The sequence below is a fragment of the Anas platyrhynchos genome, chromosome 21 (genome assembly GCF_047663525.1).
Source record: "Anas platyrhynchos isolate ZD024472 breed Pekin duck chromosome 21, IASCAAS_PekinDuck_T2T, whole genome shotgun sequence".
Classification (NCBI taxonomy): Eukaryota; Metazoa; Chordata; class Aves; order Anseriformes; family Anatidae; genus Anas; species Anas platyrhynchos.
In genome coordinates, this window is record NC_092607.1 from 10,669,751 (window position 1) to 10,686,678 (window position 16,928).

The 16,928-nt window shown below is 43.6% G+C and overlaps 1 protein-coding gene and 1 long non-coding RNA gene across 12 annotated transcripts in view; one reads left to right on the forward strand and one right to left on the reverse strand.

The window, feature by feature from the left end:
- The window catches only part of LOC106019152 (uncharacterized), a 191,763-nt gene extending 184,722 nt beyond the window's left edge, over positions 1-7,041 (forward strand). For 2 of the 3 annotated variants that reach the window (XR_011804547.1, XR_011804548.1), the window contains 2 exons: positions 570-762; positions 1,792-7,041. This is a non-coding gene — a long non-coding RNA (uncharacterized lncRNA). The remainder of the gene's footprint in view (positions 1-569; positions 763-1,791) is intronic. The other variant, XR_011804549.1, reaches the window with a different exon arrangement.
- Positions 7,034-16,928, reverse strand: part of NFATC2 (nuclear factor of activated T cells 2) — a 108,392-nt gene continuing 98,497 nt past the window's right edge. For all 9 annotated transcript variants that reach the window (XM_072026603.1, XM_072026605.1, XM_072026601.1 and 6 more), the window contains one exon: positions 7,034-13,083. In XM_072026603.1, the coding sequence (XP_071882704.1) occupies positions 13,028-13,083 (56 nt within the window). In that variant the 3' untranslated portion in view covers positions 7,034-13,027. The remainder of the gene's footprint in view (positions 13,084-16,928) is intronic.

Below are 16,928 nucleotides of genomic sequence, written 5' to 3' on the forward strand. Positions count from 1 at the left end.
AATGTCCCCATTATGATTTGAAAGAAAAGTCTTCAATGAAATAAATGAAATTAAATTAAATTAATATGAAATTAATTATTTTCACATATTATTTAATAATTGAACATATATAAATTATTTAGTAATTGGAATTAATTAATATGAAATAAAATTTAATCACATGGAAAGTGTATGAGAGATTTCATGTAATAAGACAGATAAACTGTTGGGACTAAAACAATCCCTGTGCTCTCATATAGAATAAGCGTAAAGGAAAGTAGGAACCAAGAGATGGTATGAGGCATGTGAGAAGTCAGAATCCAATTAAAGTAATAAATTAGCCTCTGTAATTTGTGCAAGCTTTAACTCAAGCTTCCAGACCAACAGATTCTGCATCTTGGTTGGCTGTAGCACTGCAGAGGGAAAAATGCCTTTTTATTAAGCATTATTAACACGTATAAATTCTAATGCAAGCTCAAGAAAATGAACTGGATCAGAATGAGCAATTCCGTACAGGGACATGCCTTGTTCATTTCAGCCTAATGCAGATTTACTCCCTAACGTATGTTGCCTGTTACCATATTTTCCAGTGTCCTCCTGTGATGGGGTACCCCCTTCTCCCTTGGAAATTTGGTTTGTGAACCCCAATCAGAGACTTGCAAATCATCTCCTGCCCTGAGCTCATGCTTCCATTCAGATTGCTTTAATCCCACAGGAGAGAAGAAAAAAATAATCCCCAAACCAGTGGTGAGCTGCGGCAAGGGAAGCAGCGCAGTCAGGCAGGTATAATGTCAATATACATGGAGCGTAATCCCAGCATCTGAAAGCAAGATCTGGGACTGAACGCTGATTAACAAAACCACATTATTACAGGGTAGAAGATATATCTTGAATTTCTACTCATAACAACTCCCCAGTGCCTTCTTTATTAGCATGCAAATTTTGTACCCATTGAAGAGGAAATAAACTTGGAATTTGCTGTCTTTGCAGCAAATGTAGGAGGTATTTTGGCCATTCTCGCAATCCCACTTTCTACCACATGCCATAAGTAAAGTGAATACCTTTCACTTGTACTTTAGAGGGAGCCATAAATCAGAAACAAAGGCCAGCAGAATAACAGGGTGGTGTTTCTCCTTCTCCTGTACCAGCTACCTGGTGCCAACAGCAACAATGTCACTATGAACCGTGGTTTCCGTGCCAGACTATTATATGGGACTCTGGTGTGGCGCCTGCTTACCTTTCAGCGCTGAGCGCCAGCCCGTGCTTGCCAGCCCCATGTCTTTTTCGGGCCATTCCTCAGTACGAGATGCTTGCAGCCTTCTCTTACTTCATAAATCGGGGGCAGAAGGAGCATGGCTCTTGATCTGGGCTCAGACTATGGTCAACTGGGGTTTGTCCCTGGTTATTCCAGTTGCTGGAGCTGGCACTTTGGTGAGTCCTTTCCCTAGGCCTCAGGTTTGCCATCTGTGCAACCAAGGTTATAACATTTCCTTGAGAAATTTATACTGTGTGGATGAAGAGCACTGGATAGAACCAAGGAATTTTGTAATTTTAAAATTTTACAATGTTTTCATTTCTCTGTGATTGACAGCTAATGCAGGGAGTCTTCTGGCTTAGGTTCCCATGTGGAAAATTGGGTATATTGATTCATACAGGAGTTTATTGGCTAGAAGAGCATCTTGTCTCCAAAAGCACAACCAGATGGAATGTCCTACTAAATACTTACAAGCATGTGAATGTGCATAATTCTCTAAGGAAGCCATTTTATCCTGCAGCCATTCTTAAATTGTTGTGTCTCCAAACTGCATTTAGGTCTCTTCTGTTGCTGTTTCGCTTGGATTCTTCCGTCACTGAAAACTGTGCTGGGTAAAGTGGTGGCCAGGTTAATTTTCGGCTGCCACCAGGTCAGCCCCTGACCGCAGTTGCTTATGAACCATCTGCCAGCTGACCCTCGCTGAGAAGTGACCCATCCTCACCTGCAGTCGGTTCCATGCCTGGAGCCGTACCAGCACCTGGGGGACATGAGGCGAGAGCCACCACCAGCTGCAAACAGGTGAGTGGCTCCCGAAGGACGTTGACACCTTTTCTGAATCAGCCTGTCCTGCTTCAAACCTGCTTATTTCCGAAACTAAAGAAACACAATGCAGAGGAGATCTCATCAGGCACATGATGGGCTCCTAGTCCCCTGACAGGGCTGCTTCTCTGTCAGGGGCAGGTCCCGAGGTTTCAGCCAGCAGGGTTGAACGTGGTGCCCTGGAGTGCCAGCCAGGGAAAGTTCACACTCCAACCTGCTGTCACATATTTGAAACAAAGTTTGTCACTCATGTTTGGAGGAGGGAGAAGATTCCTGGTTATTTCCCATACTGAATTATTTTTTTCTCAACTGGGAATAAAAATCAATACGACACACACACAAAAAAAAAAAAAAAAAAAAAAAAGAACCCTTGTCCTCAGATTTTCTTCTTGTTCAGCAAATCCCTTTTATTTCCTAAATTCTCCTGATGGAGCTCTTGCCATGTCCCTGGGTAAGAAAAACAAAGCAGCTAAGCCTTCCTCATTAGACGTATTTCGGAGGGCCTGAGGCTGGCCAGCAAGATCTGGCTTTATCTGATGCAGCTTTAGGAAAGCAGATTTGTCCTGGACCATAATGAATACAAAATAGATCTTGTTTAGATGTAGCTCTTTAGTTATAAAAAACACGTTTCATTTAACCTGTTTCTAAAGAAGGGAGGGATAATTAAAGAAAAGGTTAATTGCTGCCAAGCCTGCTCTGTGTTTTGTGACCCAGAGAAATGGTGGGGGCCGAATTCACAGCCTGCCATTCCTGCGGCCTTCCCGTCTGTGAAATGGGGCTACTGGCTCCTGGCGGCTGCCTGAGTGTGTGGTACGGGGGAAAGGAGAGGAGAAAAAGGCCAGGAAGTCACACAGGCAGTGCAGCAGCTGTGTAAACAGCGGTTTAATAAAGGGCTGCTGCGATTCATAGGAAAGGCAGCACCCACTCTCATCGCCCGCTGCCTGCTGCATGAGGCGCGGTGGCAGAGCTCAGCCCGCTGAAACACGCCGCTTTCTTACGAGGGAACTGAGCGGCACGAGGCAGATCAGGCTGCATGGAGGGCTGGAAAAACAAGGTTTTCCAGACAAAATAGTTTTCACAATCATGAAACACTTACTGGGCTTGGCATGGCCTAGCGAGAGCTGGGGAAGGATGTCTGGGAAGCCCTGCAGGGGTGGGTGGGGGGCTTGTCTGCTTGCTTGCATCTCGGCGTTGGAAATGCTGTGTGTGCATGCCCTGTGCCTGGAAAAGTGGGTGTCTGGGTGTCTGCTGGGGGAGCAACCCCTGAGCTTCGCCTGGCAGTGCTGCTTGCTGCCTTTTGCTGGGGAGGAAGCAAACTCCTTCGCCAGCAAACGCAGCTGGGGCACGGGCTGAGGGTGAGATGTGTGAGGGTGCTGCACGCCCGCCTGCAGAGGCGCTCCGTGCACCACGCAGGGTGCACCCGGCGTGCTGCCAGCAGGCCCCGTGTCCCCTCCTGTCCCCGCACACCCGGTTGCAGCGGGGCCGTGCGGCAGCCGTGAGCCTCCTGCAGGTGGCAGTGCTCTGCTGTGCTGCGGCCGGCCGCCGGGACGCTGCCTCGGAGTTTTTCCTTGGGGGCAAAAAAAAAAAAAAAAGGAGAGCCTAAAGAGCAAATTTTATACAGCCTTTGCTTTGGCCCCAGCCTCAGCCCGGGGGAGCAGTGCTGTTGTATGGCTGTATGGCACGGGATTACATATCCCAGTCCCGTATGAAAGCCTAGGAAATGTAAGGTATGTGGGCATGGTTCAATTACAGTTCTTCCTTCCACTTATTTCTTGTATTATGTGGCCTTTTGAAAAGTAACTGGAGCCAGAACGATTTCTTGCAAAAACCCTGCATACATAGCCAGCAAGGATCCGGATTTATGGAACTACTTGAGTTTAGAGTAGGGAAAGAGAAAAATAATAGGGAAAGAAGGGCACTTCAGTGCCAATGGTAGATTATGCTGTTGGGTGGAGATTTCAACTCAGGAAAGGTCTCTGCTTCTCTGAAGCCTGACATGAAAAAGCTAAGAAATTAAACATCTGTTAGGCTCAGGTTTCAGTGGCTTGCCCGTGCTGATATAATCAGCCATCTGAGAAGGTTTTCCTGACAATACCCTACTTTCAATAAGGTTATATAAAGTGTCCATGAAAAATTTACTTAGGCCGACATTAACCTTGTGAGCTGTTCCACCAGCCGTAAGGCTCCACCAAGTATTTGCTAAATGACGAGTGTCCGCAGGGAGCAGGTCAAACTGGAGCCTTTCGTATCACTCAGAGGCAGGATCCTGGCAGTCAGCGCAGCCTCACGTCTACTGGGCTGTAGCTGGTGGCATAGGAATTGAATAAATTCTCCTCGCTGTCAGAGTCCTGTACTCGTACCCAGCACTGCGCTGGGCTGGCACGGCCCATTCGCCACGGCCATGTCCCCATACAACACCCGAGCAGGCTCCTGTGCTGCTGGCTGTCGGCACCCACAGCGCCTGCGCTGTAGGCCGGGAGGAATCCACTTTATAAATTAGACTGGGAAGCTTTGTGAATGAGCAGGAGTAGCCCAGGGCTCCCACTGCACAGAAATGACAGGAATGAAGCCCCATTTCCCATGGGTGTTCTTCATATGCTGGAAACCCTTTAATTTTAGTTTGGGATAGGCAAAGTCGGATGGTAGTTGCAGCAAGCCTGCCAAGCCCGTTTGGCCTTCCTGCACAGGCAACGAGACGTGAGGATGCCTGGTGGCAGCTGGGAAGGGCTACAAGCTTCTGATTTTTTTGATGGGCATGAATGCCTCATGTTCACTTGATGTGAAAAGTTGTCACATGGATGTGTGACAACTTCTGCCATTACAAAAATGCAAAGTCAAAAAAAAAATAATGTAGCTGACAAAAAAGTCACTGATATCACCTGTCAGGACTAATACGGATCAAACCCGCCTCCCCCTGCGGTTACCCCAGGCTGTCATTACAGCACTGCCACAAGCTCACAGCTCCCGCGGCACAGCTCAGCACTGGCAGATTTCCCCCAACAGGGACGGGGAGGGCTCTGCACTGCGTGTCCTGGTCCGCTGCCAGGAGGGTCCTCCCATCACAGGGCATAAATGCCGCAGCTGAGGGAGGAAGTTTTGTTGCACTTTTCATTTGGCACAAGTCTGCTTGTGCCCCATGCCCTAGCTGTGGCCTGTAGGTTTGGGCCTGAAAGTCCATTTCATCCAAAATCCCTAAGCAAAGGTGAGCTCTCAAAACTAGTTAGCACAAATAAATCCATCCTTTTACTATTTATATGCCTGTGGCAGATGTTGTTTCTGTTTCATTTGCCTGCCTTTCTTGATGTGCTCTGGCTCCGTACTCTCCCACTTGATTTCGGCTGCAATTTCAGTCCTACCCACAGGTGAATAAAGAGGTGCCTTTGTACTGCAGTCACCTCCAGTGGATATATTTGGCCAATTTGTATGCAGCGCTGCTCCTGCCAGCCTCTCCTGCCTGCCCCTTCCCCCAGGCCTTTAGGTTAAGTGGTTCCTCACAGCCTCAGCAATTTCACTGTGTCAGCAGTCTTGCCCTTTGGTTTTGCAGGAGCTCAAATCCTCTGCATGGGCTCCGCTGCCCTAAGTCTCTGTGTCAATAAAAATAATTCCAGCCTCTGTCCAACACGACTTCACGGAGATGACAGCTGCCTGCGACAGGGTCCAGGCAAGAAGGGGGTCAGCAGGGACAGAGATGACAAGGACAGGTTCATGGTGAGCTCATCTTTTCTGAGCCACACACTGTTAGCAGCGGTTGAGTGTGGCCACCTGGGCAAGCCAGTGATGATGTATTTGGAAAAGAATCTGGTATTAAGCTGAAAGGCAGCTTCTTAAATCGAGTAAATTACATTTGTATTAAAAACAACCAAAAAAAAAAGAACTTGTAAATCACGTATTTATACAATTGCGCACGCGAGCAAGCAAGGTCTCATACGAAACCCAGATGTTCATTAGGAACATGAATTGTTCTTCCTTGCTGCTACCATGAAAAGTAAACTGGGAAAAAAGTCAGCTGTGTCGAAGGGGTATAAAGGAGTGAGTTAAGTCTACAAAATCCAGGAAATTTCCCGTTAAGACTAAAAATCTGGGGTACTATGGTAGTTTTGTAATTTGGACCCAAGATATAAATTAAAGCCAGAGTATCAGGTCAGGTGCTCAAGTTCTCAGCCCTTAGCTGTGGAATTTCCAGGTTAAGTTACTTAAATTTTCCTGTTGCTGAATAAAGCTAAAATCCTGTGTGCCATATATTTGCTCATCATAAAATGTTCTCTCCTAGCCAGTAACAGCTTCTTTGTTGGCGAAGCCTGTCTGGTTTATGAGCTTCCCAGCCTTTGTACAACGTACTGGGAGTTAAGAACTTCCACATGGCTCTTGCTCTGAGGCTTTTGTGAATAAGCAAAGCAAAGCGCTTGCTCTATGTCCAACAAATGCATCGAATATGGTTTGAATTCTCTGTTTTTAAATGCAAAGGATAATATTGATTCTGTTAAGGTAAATGTCTTTAATTGTATGCTATATAAACTTGACTCTTACTGAGACATAATGGGCTCTGGGCATCCTTCCAGCACAGCAGTATGAAAACGTGTCTTTTGGTGTCTGCAATACAGAACTGCAGAATTAAGATTTAGTTGAACAAAAATTTAACGGAGCACATCCCCAGTCTCTAAAACACTTGGAGCATGGAAGGACATTTACTCAGACAAATTAATGCTATAGCAGGGCAAAACCCCTGTGGAGTACCTGCTAATGTGGATTAAAGTTCATTAAGTTAATGCTGTGTGAATCAGTCTCATCTACAGAAGCTGAACGGGATCTTAATTCATAGGGACACTGGGCATCACGTTTACAAAGAAGCCCTCCATACTCTGAAATCTTTAGGCACACCATTGTGTTTAGGAGGGTGGTGAAGACAAGTCGACTGGGTGACTTGGCATTAGTTTATACAGGAAGATAAAGGTTTTTAAGAATAAACCAAACAATCATGCAGCAGATGATATCCTCTCATTTATTGCTAAACTACCATAGTACAGGCAATATATAAAAAATATTTTACAGATGATAGCAAAAAAATTATTACATTGGAGGTTAACAATGTTGTTGTAGGAATGTGAATTACATAAACCCTTTTTCAGTTCTTAAAATTAGTCTTTTGAACAAACAGTTTAATTAAAAAGACATATGTTAGAATGATTTGAGAGATGCGTATCTGTTAACATCGTTTTTTTTCCCTTGACATATGAGCAAGGCTTCAACAAGGACACTTGGACTTCTTGAGGTGAGGGGAACAATTCATAATTACACACACACACACAAACACGGGTCCCATTAGGCCACCACTATTAAGCCTCTGCAGTACCTTGACTATATTCCCAGGTCTCACCGCACGCCTGTAGTAAGGCACTGAACCAGCAGCGGTAAAATGATGGCAGTTTAATCCTTAGAGCTCTGCAAGAATAACGGGTTATTCTGCCAGCACGTATCTGTAGTATGTCTGACATACTACAAACACATGGATCATTATCCATTTTTATGACTCAGTCATTCCAGAACTTTCTATCCAATTTAGCTATCTTAAGAGAGTTATTGAAAAGAAACTTAAAATATTATCTTCTCCCCAGATAACCACTCACTCACAGCCTATATGAAGTATTAGACTATATGATGTACCAGCATCTTCATTTCAAATTTTTATTGTAGCATGGGTCAGGTCCCATTTTTAAAATTATTTCATTATTTTTTTATCTACACGAGGAACAATGAAAATGGCTAAACAAATCTTAAACAGACCATAATGGATTAGACAATGATTGATAAAGAAATTACTACTGGCTATCACCTGCTGCAGTTATAAAGTAGCAGACACTAAAGACCGATGCCAACATTCAAAACGTGGGAACTGAGATGAATAAAGAACTATAATTTTCCATGTTTGGTGGCAGATAGCTACCTTACATTTGTATGTACGAAATCACTGCAATGTAAACGATGAGGAAAACAAACAGTTGATTTCCAGAGAATTTGGTTCACCCGTTCTACACCTGACATAGGCACCTCTTCCTATTGCATAGGAATACATAATATAAATAACAAACACTCGGCATTGCAGGTAAACTGGAACTTCAGGTGATTTTATGTGGTGCAAGATTTATGAAGATGTAAATCGACGTAAGATTTGAAATTAAGATACTCATTTTCTTGAATCCCAGATGGCAGATAATTGTTCTCTATTAAGAAGCAATTTGGAAAGAAACACAGGGAAAAAATGTCAGATTGAAATATTTAGAGACATCTGAAGTGTTTAAAGCTGTCTTTGAAGTCTTTGGAAAATGTATCAAATATAATTTTTTGAGGACAATAACAATTCAATGACAATTGCATAGAAAATTAATACACTCAGAAAAATGAAAATTGATCCTTTATAAATACTATCCTTAATCCAAAAGATGTTGCATATTTGGTCAGACAAAAAGCATAGAAATTTTTTGTAAAGATATGGATTACAAAATACACTTTAAAAAACATGCTAGCTAATTTGAGAACTGTTTTAGATATGTTATCAAGCAGCAGCATTTTATACAATAGAGAATAACATAGTGCTGGTTTTGGAAATATTCTACATTCAGAAAATGCTGTATTCCTACCAGAAGAATGGAGTGATACATATTTACATGGATACAAATAAAGCAAGTGCAAAAACCATGGCTCTTCTACATTCTTTCTACCAATAAAAACACATACATTAGACGCTTTCATTCCATTGCTGTTCAGATCTTACATTTTGCTCATTCTCATGGAGAAAAACAAAAACAGGACTTCATATTTCATTGCAAGTATCTTCACAAGCAATTACTCTTCTGGAAAACCGTACTTCCAACACCCATAACTGACAAAAAAAAAAATCTTCCTGATATCTGTCCACTCCCATTCCACTCTTAGACTGTTTACATATCATGAATGATGATTTTATTCTATGTATTCATATATTTGATGCAGACGTTTATAGAAGCTCATCCTGTATTTGCAGCCAAAGCTTTGATGGAAAAATGGAAGTAAAAAAAATGCACACACACGCACAAAAAAAAAAAAAAAAGAGATGAACTTTGAGTTCCAATGAGCCCCATGTACTTCACATGGTATAACTTTGATGGAAAATGCATTAGAGTTGTTCACCCTGTAGACAATATATTTGGAGGCCTTTGGTACAATGGCAGGAAGGCACTGTGGTGAAACATTCAGATAACTGAGGAAAGACAGGGTTTCCTCATGTGCAAATATGGCTATCTTCCAGATAAAGTGAGAACAAATTACTCATAAAATGGTATTAACTCTTCCAAGGTTAAGCTAATGCTTCTACAGAAAGAGAGCAAGGTGTATTATGCGACAAAATATTAATACTGGAAAACACTGCTCAGCAAGAACAGGAAATAATTTAGTACTGTATATTTTGAAGTTCTTCAGCCTAGCTATATAATTTTAACATAGCAGTTTTCTTTTTAAAAAAAGAGACAACAATGCATAACACTATGTCTGAGGATACTCCTTTTCTCCAGAAATAAATATAAAGCTGGTTAAAGCTGTATTATTTAACTAATGGTGGCACGTAAGAACAGATAGAGTAGCACAGCCTGACCTCATGTAGCTGTAAATAAAACCACTAAAATGTAGTCTATATTATATACATCTTATGAACACTCGATCCACTAGCTGGCTCCATGTGCCTGCAGAGGTCTGCCTGACTGGAGCCAATTATAGGATTGTGATCCAAGTTCGTAATGCTGTGTGTGTTCATGCAGAAGCATATATGTGTGCATATATATATTATAACCATATATGCTTACATGGTTATATTATATAATTATGCATGTATATGCACCTACACAAACACACATCCAGATTAGTATCCATGCCTTAAAAATGAGGAAGAAATACTGCTAGTGCAAGCACGAGTAAAGCACTTGTAGCATATATATTTAAAAAAAAAAAAAATATTCCTCTCCCTCTCTCTGCAGCAAACTGCCTGAAAGAACACACAAGAGCAGTGTATATCTTATCGTTCCGGTGTAGATCTCATGTTTAATGGTGCATCCTGCACAGTAGCTTCAGTGGAGCACTGCAGGGGCTCAGGGCATCTGAGGAGTCCTGCAGAAGTCCCTTTTAAAGCTTAAAAGCTCTTACTATGGGTCCAGACTTTTCTTGTCTGCTTTATACATTTATGCTTCATAGAAAAAAGGGGAGAAGGATGCTTAAATGATCACTAGGAGACAGAGGCAAAAATTTAAAGTCAGTCAGGTTCTGAACACACATAATGCAATTGCATGTTGCGGGAGAAAAGTTGCTAGTGGATTTGGTGTGCCACTATCTGACTTAAAGATTGGATGTTCATTTGTATAAAGAGGATTACTGACAGTCAGTTACTACTGGCAATCACCAGATAAGCAGCAATATGTTCAGACCACATCTATGTGTCTAGAGATTTGCAAAGAAGTTCACGTTCTTTAATATTGTATTTGAAATCCAGCAAGAGAAATGTTTCTGTCAGTTATTTGGGGAGTTTTATTTTTATTTTGTGAATGGGTTTGTTTTGTTTTTAAATTTCTCCTATACCTTAATTTTGCAGGTTGGATTGGGGAAAACTAGATGGTCGTTGTTGGCAGTGTGAACCCTGTGAAGCTGTTCTTTTGCTCAGCCGCAGTAAAGAATTTCTGACAGGCAACTTTTGTCCTTAGGAATTTTTCAAAATTGTCCAAAATGTCAAACTGCATTAAAAATCCATAATAGATGGCAGATTCTGGCAATATGGCAGTTTAAAAACAATTCAAAATAGCTTATTTGAGGCATGTGAGCCAGCTGAAATGCTATACAGTGTAAGTGCTGTTTAACAATCACCAACTCCCCCATACAGAGGCCATTTCAGCTAGTCCAAGCCTCAGTTTTGTTCCTGCAAAAGTCAGTAGAAAAAAGGCCATTGACTTCTGCAGTGACAGGCTGAGGCTCAGCTACGCTGGCAGCTGCGCTTCCCGCTGCAGCACACGGTGCTCATGTGAGCACCAGCACACGGCATCCTCAGCCAGAGACCTTCAGGGACCTCTCTTTGGTGTCGCTGAAATGGGAGCCAGGGGACTCGTTCTGTGACAAAAGATTTCAGTCTCACCAAGCAGGTAACGCCTGCTTCAATGGGGAAAAGAAGCAAACTTCCCAAGCCGTGTTACTAATGTGAGTTTGGGACTTGCAATGAAGAATGGCTCTGCTCTGGTTATGGATCTAGACTTGGTTGAAGCCAGAGGTTAGAGCTGCTCTTGTGGAATTCAGCTTTCAGTTTAAGATTGTAGCTGGGGCTAGGGTTGGATGTTCTGGAAAATCTCATGCTTCTATCCCTCACTTCCATCTCTCTCCTTGCAGAGTTTGAGTGTCACCTTTAAGTGGCAGATTATTTTTTTTTCTCAATACTCCTGAAAAGATTTCTGTTGAACTGAGTCTGTAGGGTTTGTGCGAGTAGGCAGCTGCTCTGCTGGTACTCATGTAACCTAATTCCTACTGTGAGCATGTGGGCACAATGGTAATCAGAAAAGTTTGCTGTGAAACAACTGAGAGCAGGGTAGTTTCACTGTGTTTTCTAGAACAGAGCTCAGGCTCTGCACTCATAACAAATGCCAGCTTTCCTCTTTTACAAAACCCCTAAGGATTACTAGGTATTGCCTACAATATTATGGTGACTTTTTACTGCATGTTTTTTATTGACTCTGGATGCCTTTTTATCACAGTGGGGTACCAAAGACACACCAAAATGTTATAAACTTGCTAGCTGTACAACTGCAGGTGGCAGAAGGTCTCTCTTACTGTGATAAGCATGTGTCAGTACATTATATTCAGACACATGAAGCAAAACACAACAAACATACTAACTTGTGTGGAAATTCAACCTTTCCAGAAGTTGCTGGTAGCTTTGCAAAGCTAAAGAAACAAGGTGTATATAAGGAAGTGTATGCTTTTTCTGGAACATATGGCTTCTGTAAAATGCAAATATTTTCGCAGCTTTGAATGGTTAAACACAGCTGCTGAGACAAGGCACCAGCCAACAGCAGTTCTGTGTGAAAAGAAACAGCAACAATTTATTAGGGAGAAAATACCTAAGATGTGTTGATACACAGCCTAAATATTAATGAGAGTAAATCATAAAAATCTTTGGGTTTACTGTAACTCCTATATATCAATTTCTGTTTTATGTGAGTTTATGTTACCTTGGGACAGGTGTTACAACTGCTGAATTGCTCTTTTCACTGGTTCTCTGCAAGCATCCTTCTCCGTCAAATTCCTATCCAGTCAGACAAGAAAAAAATGGAGAAGACTCCTGGATTCAGCTGCTATCTACTCTTTGAAATACCGATCACAGTGCTCAGGGTCAGAAAACACAGCTTTTGCTCCCAGGTTGGATAAAGGCTGAGTAAGCTTGGGCTGCCTCAGTTTCCTACAACAAAAAAAAAATTCAGAAGGGCTTTGTGACCCGGAGGGCAAATCATTGTTAGTGAACTGCAAAATGTTGCTGTTCTGTTATGGAATATGTTACTCTTTCTTCCCTCATTTCCCACCCCACCCAAATAAGCACTAATATATAATCTCCCTTGCTTTGTGTGGTGTTCAGGAGTGACATCTTACTTCTCCCTTATTACTCAGATAGATTGATCGATACACAGCTAGGTATTTTGCAGCAGGCTTGAAGAGTTTCCTCAGACAGATGCTCCGTTACATGAGAACAATACGATCTTTGGACGAAAGGAAGGGTGTCCTTTTCGGTGTTTACAGAGAGAGGTGGCGAGTTGCTTAGTCAAGGCTGTCAGCTTGATGCCAATACATTGTTCCTTGCATTGAATTGGTGCCTTGAGATGAACAGTTAAGGAAGCAGGAGGTTGCAGGGGCACTGGAAGGATCTAAGAGGTCAGTTATGGAAGGATTCGCTAGAAGTTGTCTCACAAATCTCTTCTTCTATGTCTGATTTCTGGCAGGGAGTCCAGAAAATTCCTTCCTGATAATTTCATTAACTGTGAAATAAAAGAAAGAGGAAGAAATGTCAGAGCACTTTCAAAGTCATGAGAAGTAAAAGCAATCCTTGGGCACTTTGCTGTTAAGCTGAAAACATCCCCTCTCTGTTGATAATATAATTATTTTGATTTAAATATTAACATTTTAGCCTAATAATGCAGGCTACAGATTTTTGGTAAGCAAGAGGGAAGGAGAGGAGAGAGAGGGTTTACACAGTGTTTGGCATGCTTCAAGTACCATGAAAACACAACTGACAACTTGCACCATGTGTCCAGTACATGCTACGTCCCCTATGTAACACAACTCCTTCACAGACTTTTCCTTTACCCACATTTTAAAAAATAAAAAATAAAAATAAAAAATCTCTAAGTGTCTGAGCATTTTAATATTTTTCACTAGGATAAAATGAGAGTATTCTGAAAAGAGAAGGGCCAGATTTGGACGAAATATAGTGGATAGTGCTGAAAACACCGAGACTGCAACTGAGGTGCAAAAGCATTGGCTTTATTGTTTTCATTTTCTTTTCAAAAATCTCACTGTTTGAGCTATGTTCTCATTCTGGTTTGTTTGTAGATTGTAGCATAAGCAAACTTCCATACAATGCTGTAAGACTCTGAGGACAGGCTTGGAAATAAAGCTCAAGAGAAGACACCGAATCACTTCATTCTCTGTTTAAAAAGAACTGAACAGATTACATTTTGTACACAACAGCCGTCCTCTCCTGTACACCTTTCACATGCTTGCCTAAAGCACCCCTTGGTACCTCCTGGCACAACTTTTCTTTCTAGGCAGCGATTTTGTTAAGAGAGAGCCCTAACACACGAGTGTGTTGGTGCAGAACTCCAGAACTGCCTGTCTGGGGACTCCGTTTCCGTGCAGCTCCTTGGCACTGTATGCACAGGGGTAGGGGGGATTGCCAACTTTGGAAACTGCTTATTTACTCTAAGAAATTTGCCTTAAAAACGAAGACCAAATTTTCTAAGGTTTCAGACCCCAAATCTGAATGATTTCATCCCATTGGTACTTCAGGGCTAAGACAAGGACCAAGTCAAAGCTGAGCAGATCCTCACCCAAGCCTGATTAATTGTCAGGGATAAAGCTGTAAGACTCCACAACACTTAAGCCTGTTTCTAACAAATGATCATGAAAAATAGCAATGAACATAGTATTTCACCAACAAGTAAAATGCGGTGCCCAATCTCGTATCATCTCTGGGAGATCACACGCATTAATTTATAATAGTATGACTAATACTGGGACTAGCAGCGAGATAAAAGAAGCGGGCACCCACTCTCACGGGGTCATTTCCTTTCTAACAACAATGGAATTTATCTCAGAAAAAAAAAAATCTATGGTTTATGTGAAGCTCAGAGCTGTTGCTATACAGCTGTCTGGTGTGGCTGGGCACTTCTCAAGGACCAAACGTCTGCACAGAGCAGTGTAGGTGCAGGGTGGGAGGCGCAGGGCAGCAGTCCTCTGAGTTTCCATGTGCCCCATGGCCTGTGCTGATGGAGGATGAGGAGGGGGCTGAAGGCTCTGCAGGGTCTCACTGGAGAAGCCCACCTGTGGGCTGGGGAGCCCAGCAGTGCAGCGAGCCGCCCTGGTCTCTGCCGTGGGCTCTGACACGAGGCACGACCCATCCCTCCGTGCTCAGAAATCCCCCTGTGAGCAGCCTGGGTTTCAGCTCTTCTTTCTCATTCCAGCCAGGAAACGCCTGGTTTCAATCAGATTGGTGCCTGCTGAGGAGCACATGGGCCAAAAATAGGTGTCTGACAGCCTGGCCTCTCCTGCTGCCCAGCCTTCTGCAGCCACTGTCACCTGGTGGCCTCTGTCCTCAGCCTTTTGGGTGAATCCATGCCTGTGAAGCACTTCACAGGGGGGGGATTTGGTTATAGCTGCTCTGCAGTGCAAGCAAGCAACCAGAGGGAGGTGAGGTTGGTCTACTTTCAGGCAAAGCCCTCCTGTGGCTCAGTCAGAAGGGCTTCCTGTTTGCTCTACCCAGGAAATGAGAGGAGCAGGTCTTCAATGGAAATTTTTCACAGTCTCAGCTAAAAATAGCAGTGAGGTAAAAGAAGTGGGCACCCACTCTCACAGGGTCATTTCCTTTCTAACAACAAGTGGGCTGAGGCTGCAGGCCGATTTATTTATTGACAGGTTTGTTTGAGCTGCCAGCACACCAAAAATGCTGTGTACGAGTTTCCTTTCATACAATGCAGCCACTGCTCATGGAAACATCGAGCCAAGTCATCTTGGTCTAAGAGGGGTTAAATATTAGGTGAACGAGCAGGTAATTAATGGTGTTTGCTAACCCTTAGCCTTCGGAGGGGTCCCTTTTTGGTGCTGTTTCTCAGGCTGAGCTTCAGGCGAAGCGAAAGCTATCGAGCAGCAATAGCAAACCGCGAGCCCCGAGCCCAGCCAGCGCGGTCCCGCTCGCGGCTCCAGGCAGGTGGGACGATGCGGTGACGGCTTACTCAGCCTGCAGCCTTCACTTTCCCTCCTGCATGCTGTCTTGGAGGTCAGCAGTGGGTTTTGTGGGCTGAGGTTACAGACGGACAGCAATCTGAACGAGCTACAGTTGCAGGGGGACGTGGAACAGCAGCCCTGTGGAGGGGCTGCAGGACCACGCTGGAGGGCACAGCCGGGCTCCCTCCGTGTGAGCTCTCACAGGCTGCAAATTGGGGTTTTGTTGTATCCAAATGACAAGGTCGCTCCCTGTCATTGGGTGGCCTGAATGTCCTGTACTCACCCTGAATTCCAGCTAAATCCACGTGGAGGGCAGTGAGGGGCAATTTAAGCTCAGCTACACTGGAGCTCCAAGGGAAGGATGTGCCAGTCAACAACTGCCCAAGCACAAAAAGCCAAAATCTACACCCAGAGCCCCTAAACTAACAGACATGGAGTGGATCCCAAGGCAGGTATGGCTCTCCTGGCTTGGAGTCACTTCCACACAGCCTGGTGACATTGCCCACCTCCAGCGCATCTGCTCCAGAGATCTGGGGAGCACTTGGATGCAGCCTGAGGTGTAATCTCAGCGGCTTGGGTTTCAATAGCAGGGTGAACAAAACCGGCAAACTGAGACATATCTAAACTTCAGAGGAAGCTGAGCTCATGCACGGAACTTGCTATTCTGAAGTCCCACCTATCTTTTTTTGGTAACATGGTTAAAATGCCTCTCAAGTATCAGTTCTCATTATCTGCTCATTTCTAGCTGTGAGGAAATAGAGATAACATGATTAATAAATAAAATGTTATTTAAGGTGCCTGGCATGTGGCAGCTCTGGAGCACACTGCTGTTGATCCATTTAATGAGCAATTAAATGGGGACATGAGGACATATGCAAAGATTATGAAAGATGAAATCATAAAAAAATGTATTGAAATGAGAGCTGACGTCAGCCATCCAGACCAAGGAAATGCCTAGGGAGGCCTGAATCTCTTCAGCATATCCTGTTAGATACTGCTGCTGGATGGGTATTGCCACAGCTCTGGTGCTTGGAGATCCCCACGCTAGCTTGGAGACTGGCTAAAATCACAGGGGGCTGGCTGCGTTGTGCTAATCACCCAGCTTTGATGGGTTACAGTCAGGCTCTCAGGCTCCACTTCTCAAAGACGTTTAAGACTCTAATTCGCATCCTCTCAGATAGAAATCTGGAGTATATTCGCTTGTGGGATGATAGTGGGTTGTATTAAATACCGAGCTTCAACTAGTAGTCCAGAGACAGAAAACAGTCTCCAGTTTTAGCTGGCAAAGAGTCAGGCTCCTTGGAATTGATTACATACATGCACACACTCGTATGCATGCGTGCGCGCACACACATCCACACACGCACTGTAACAGCTCTCC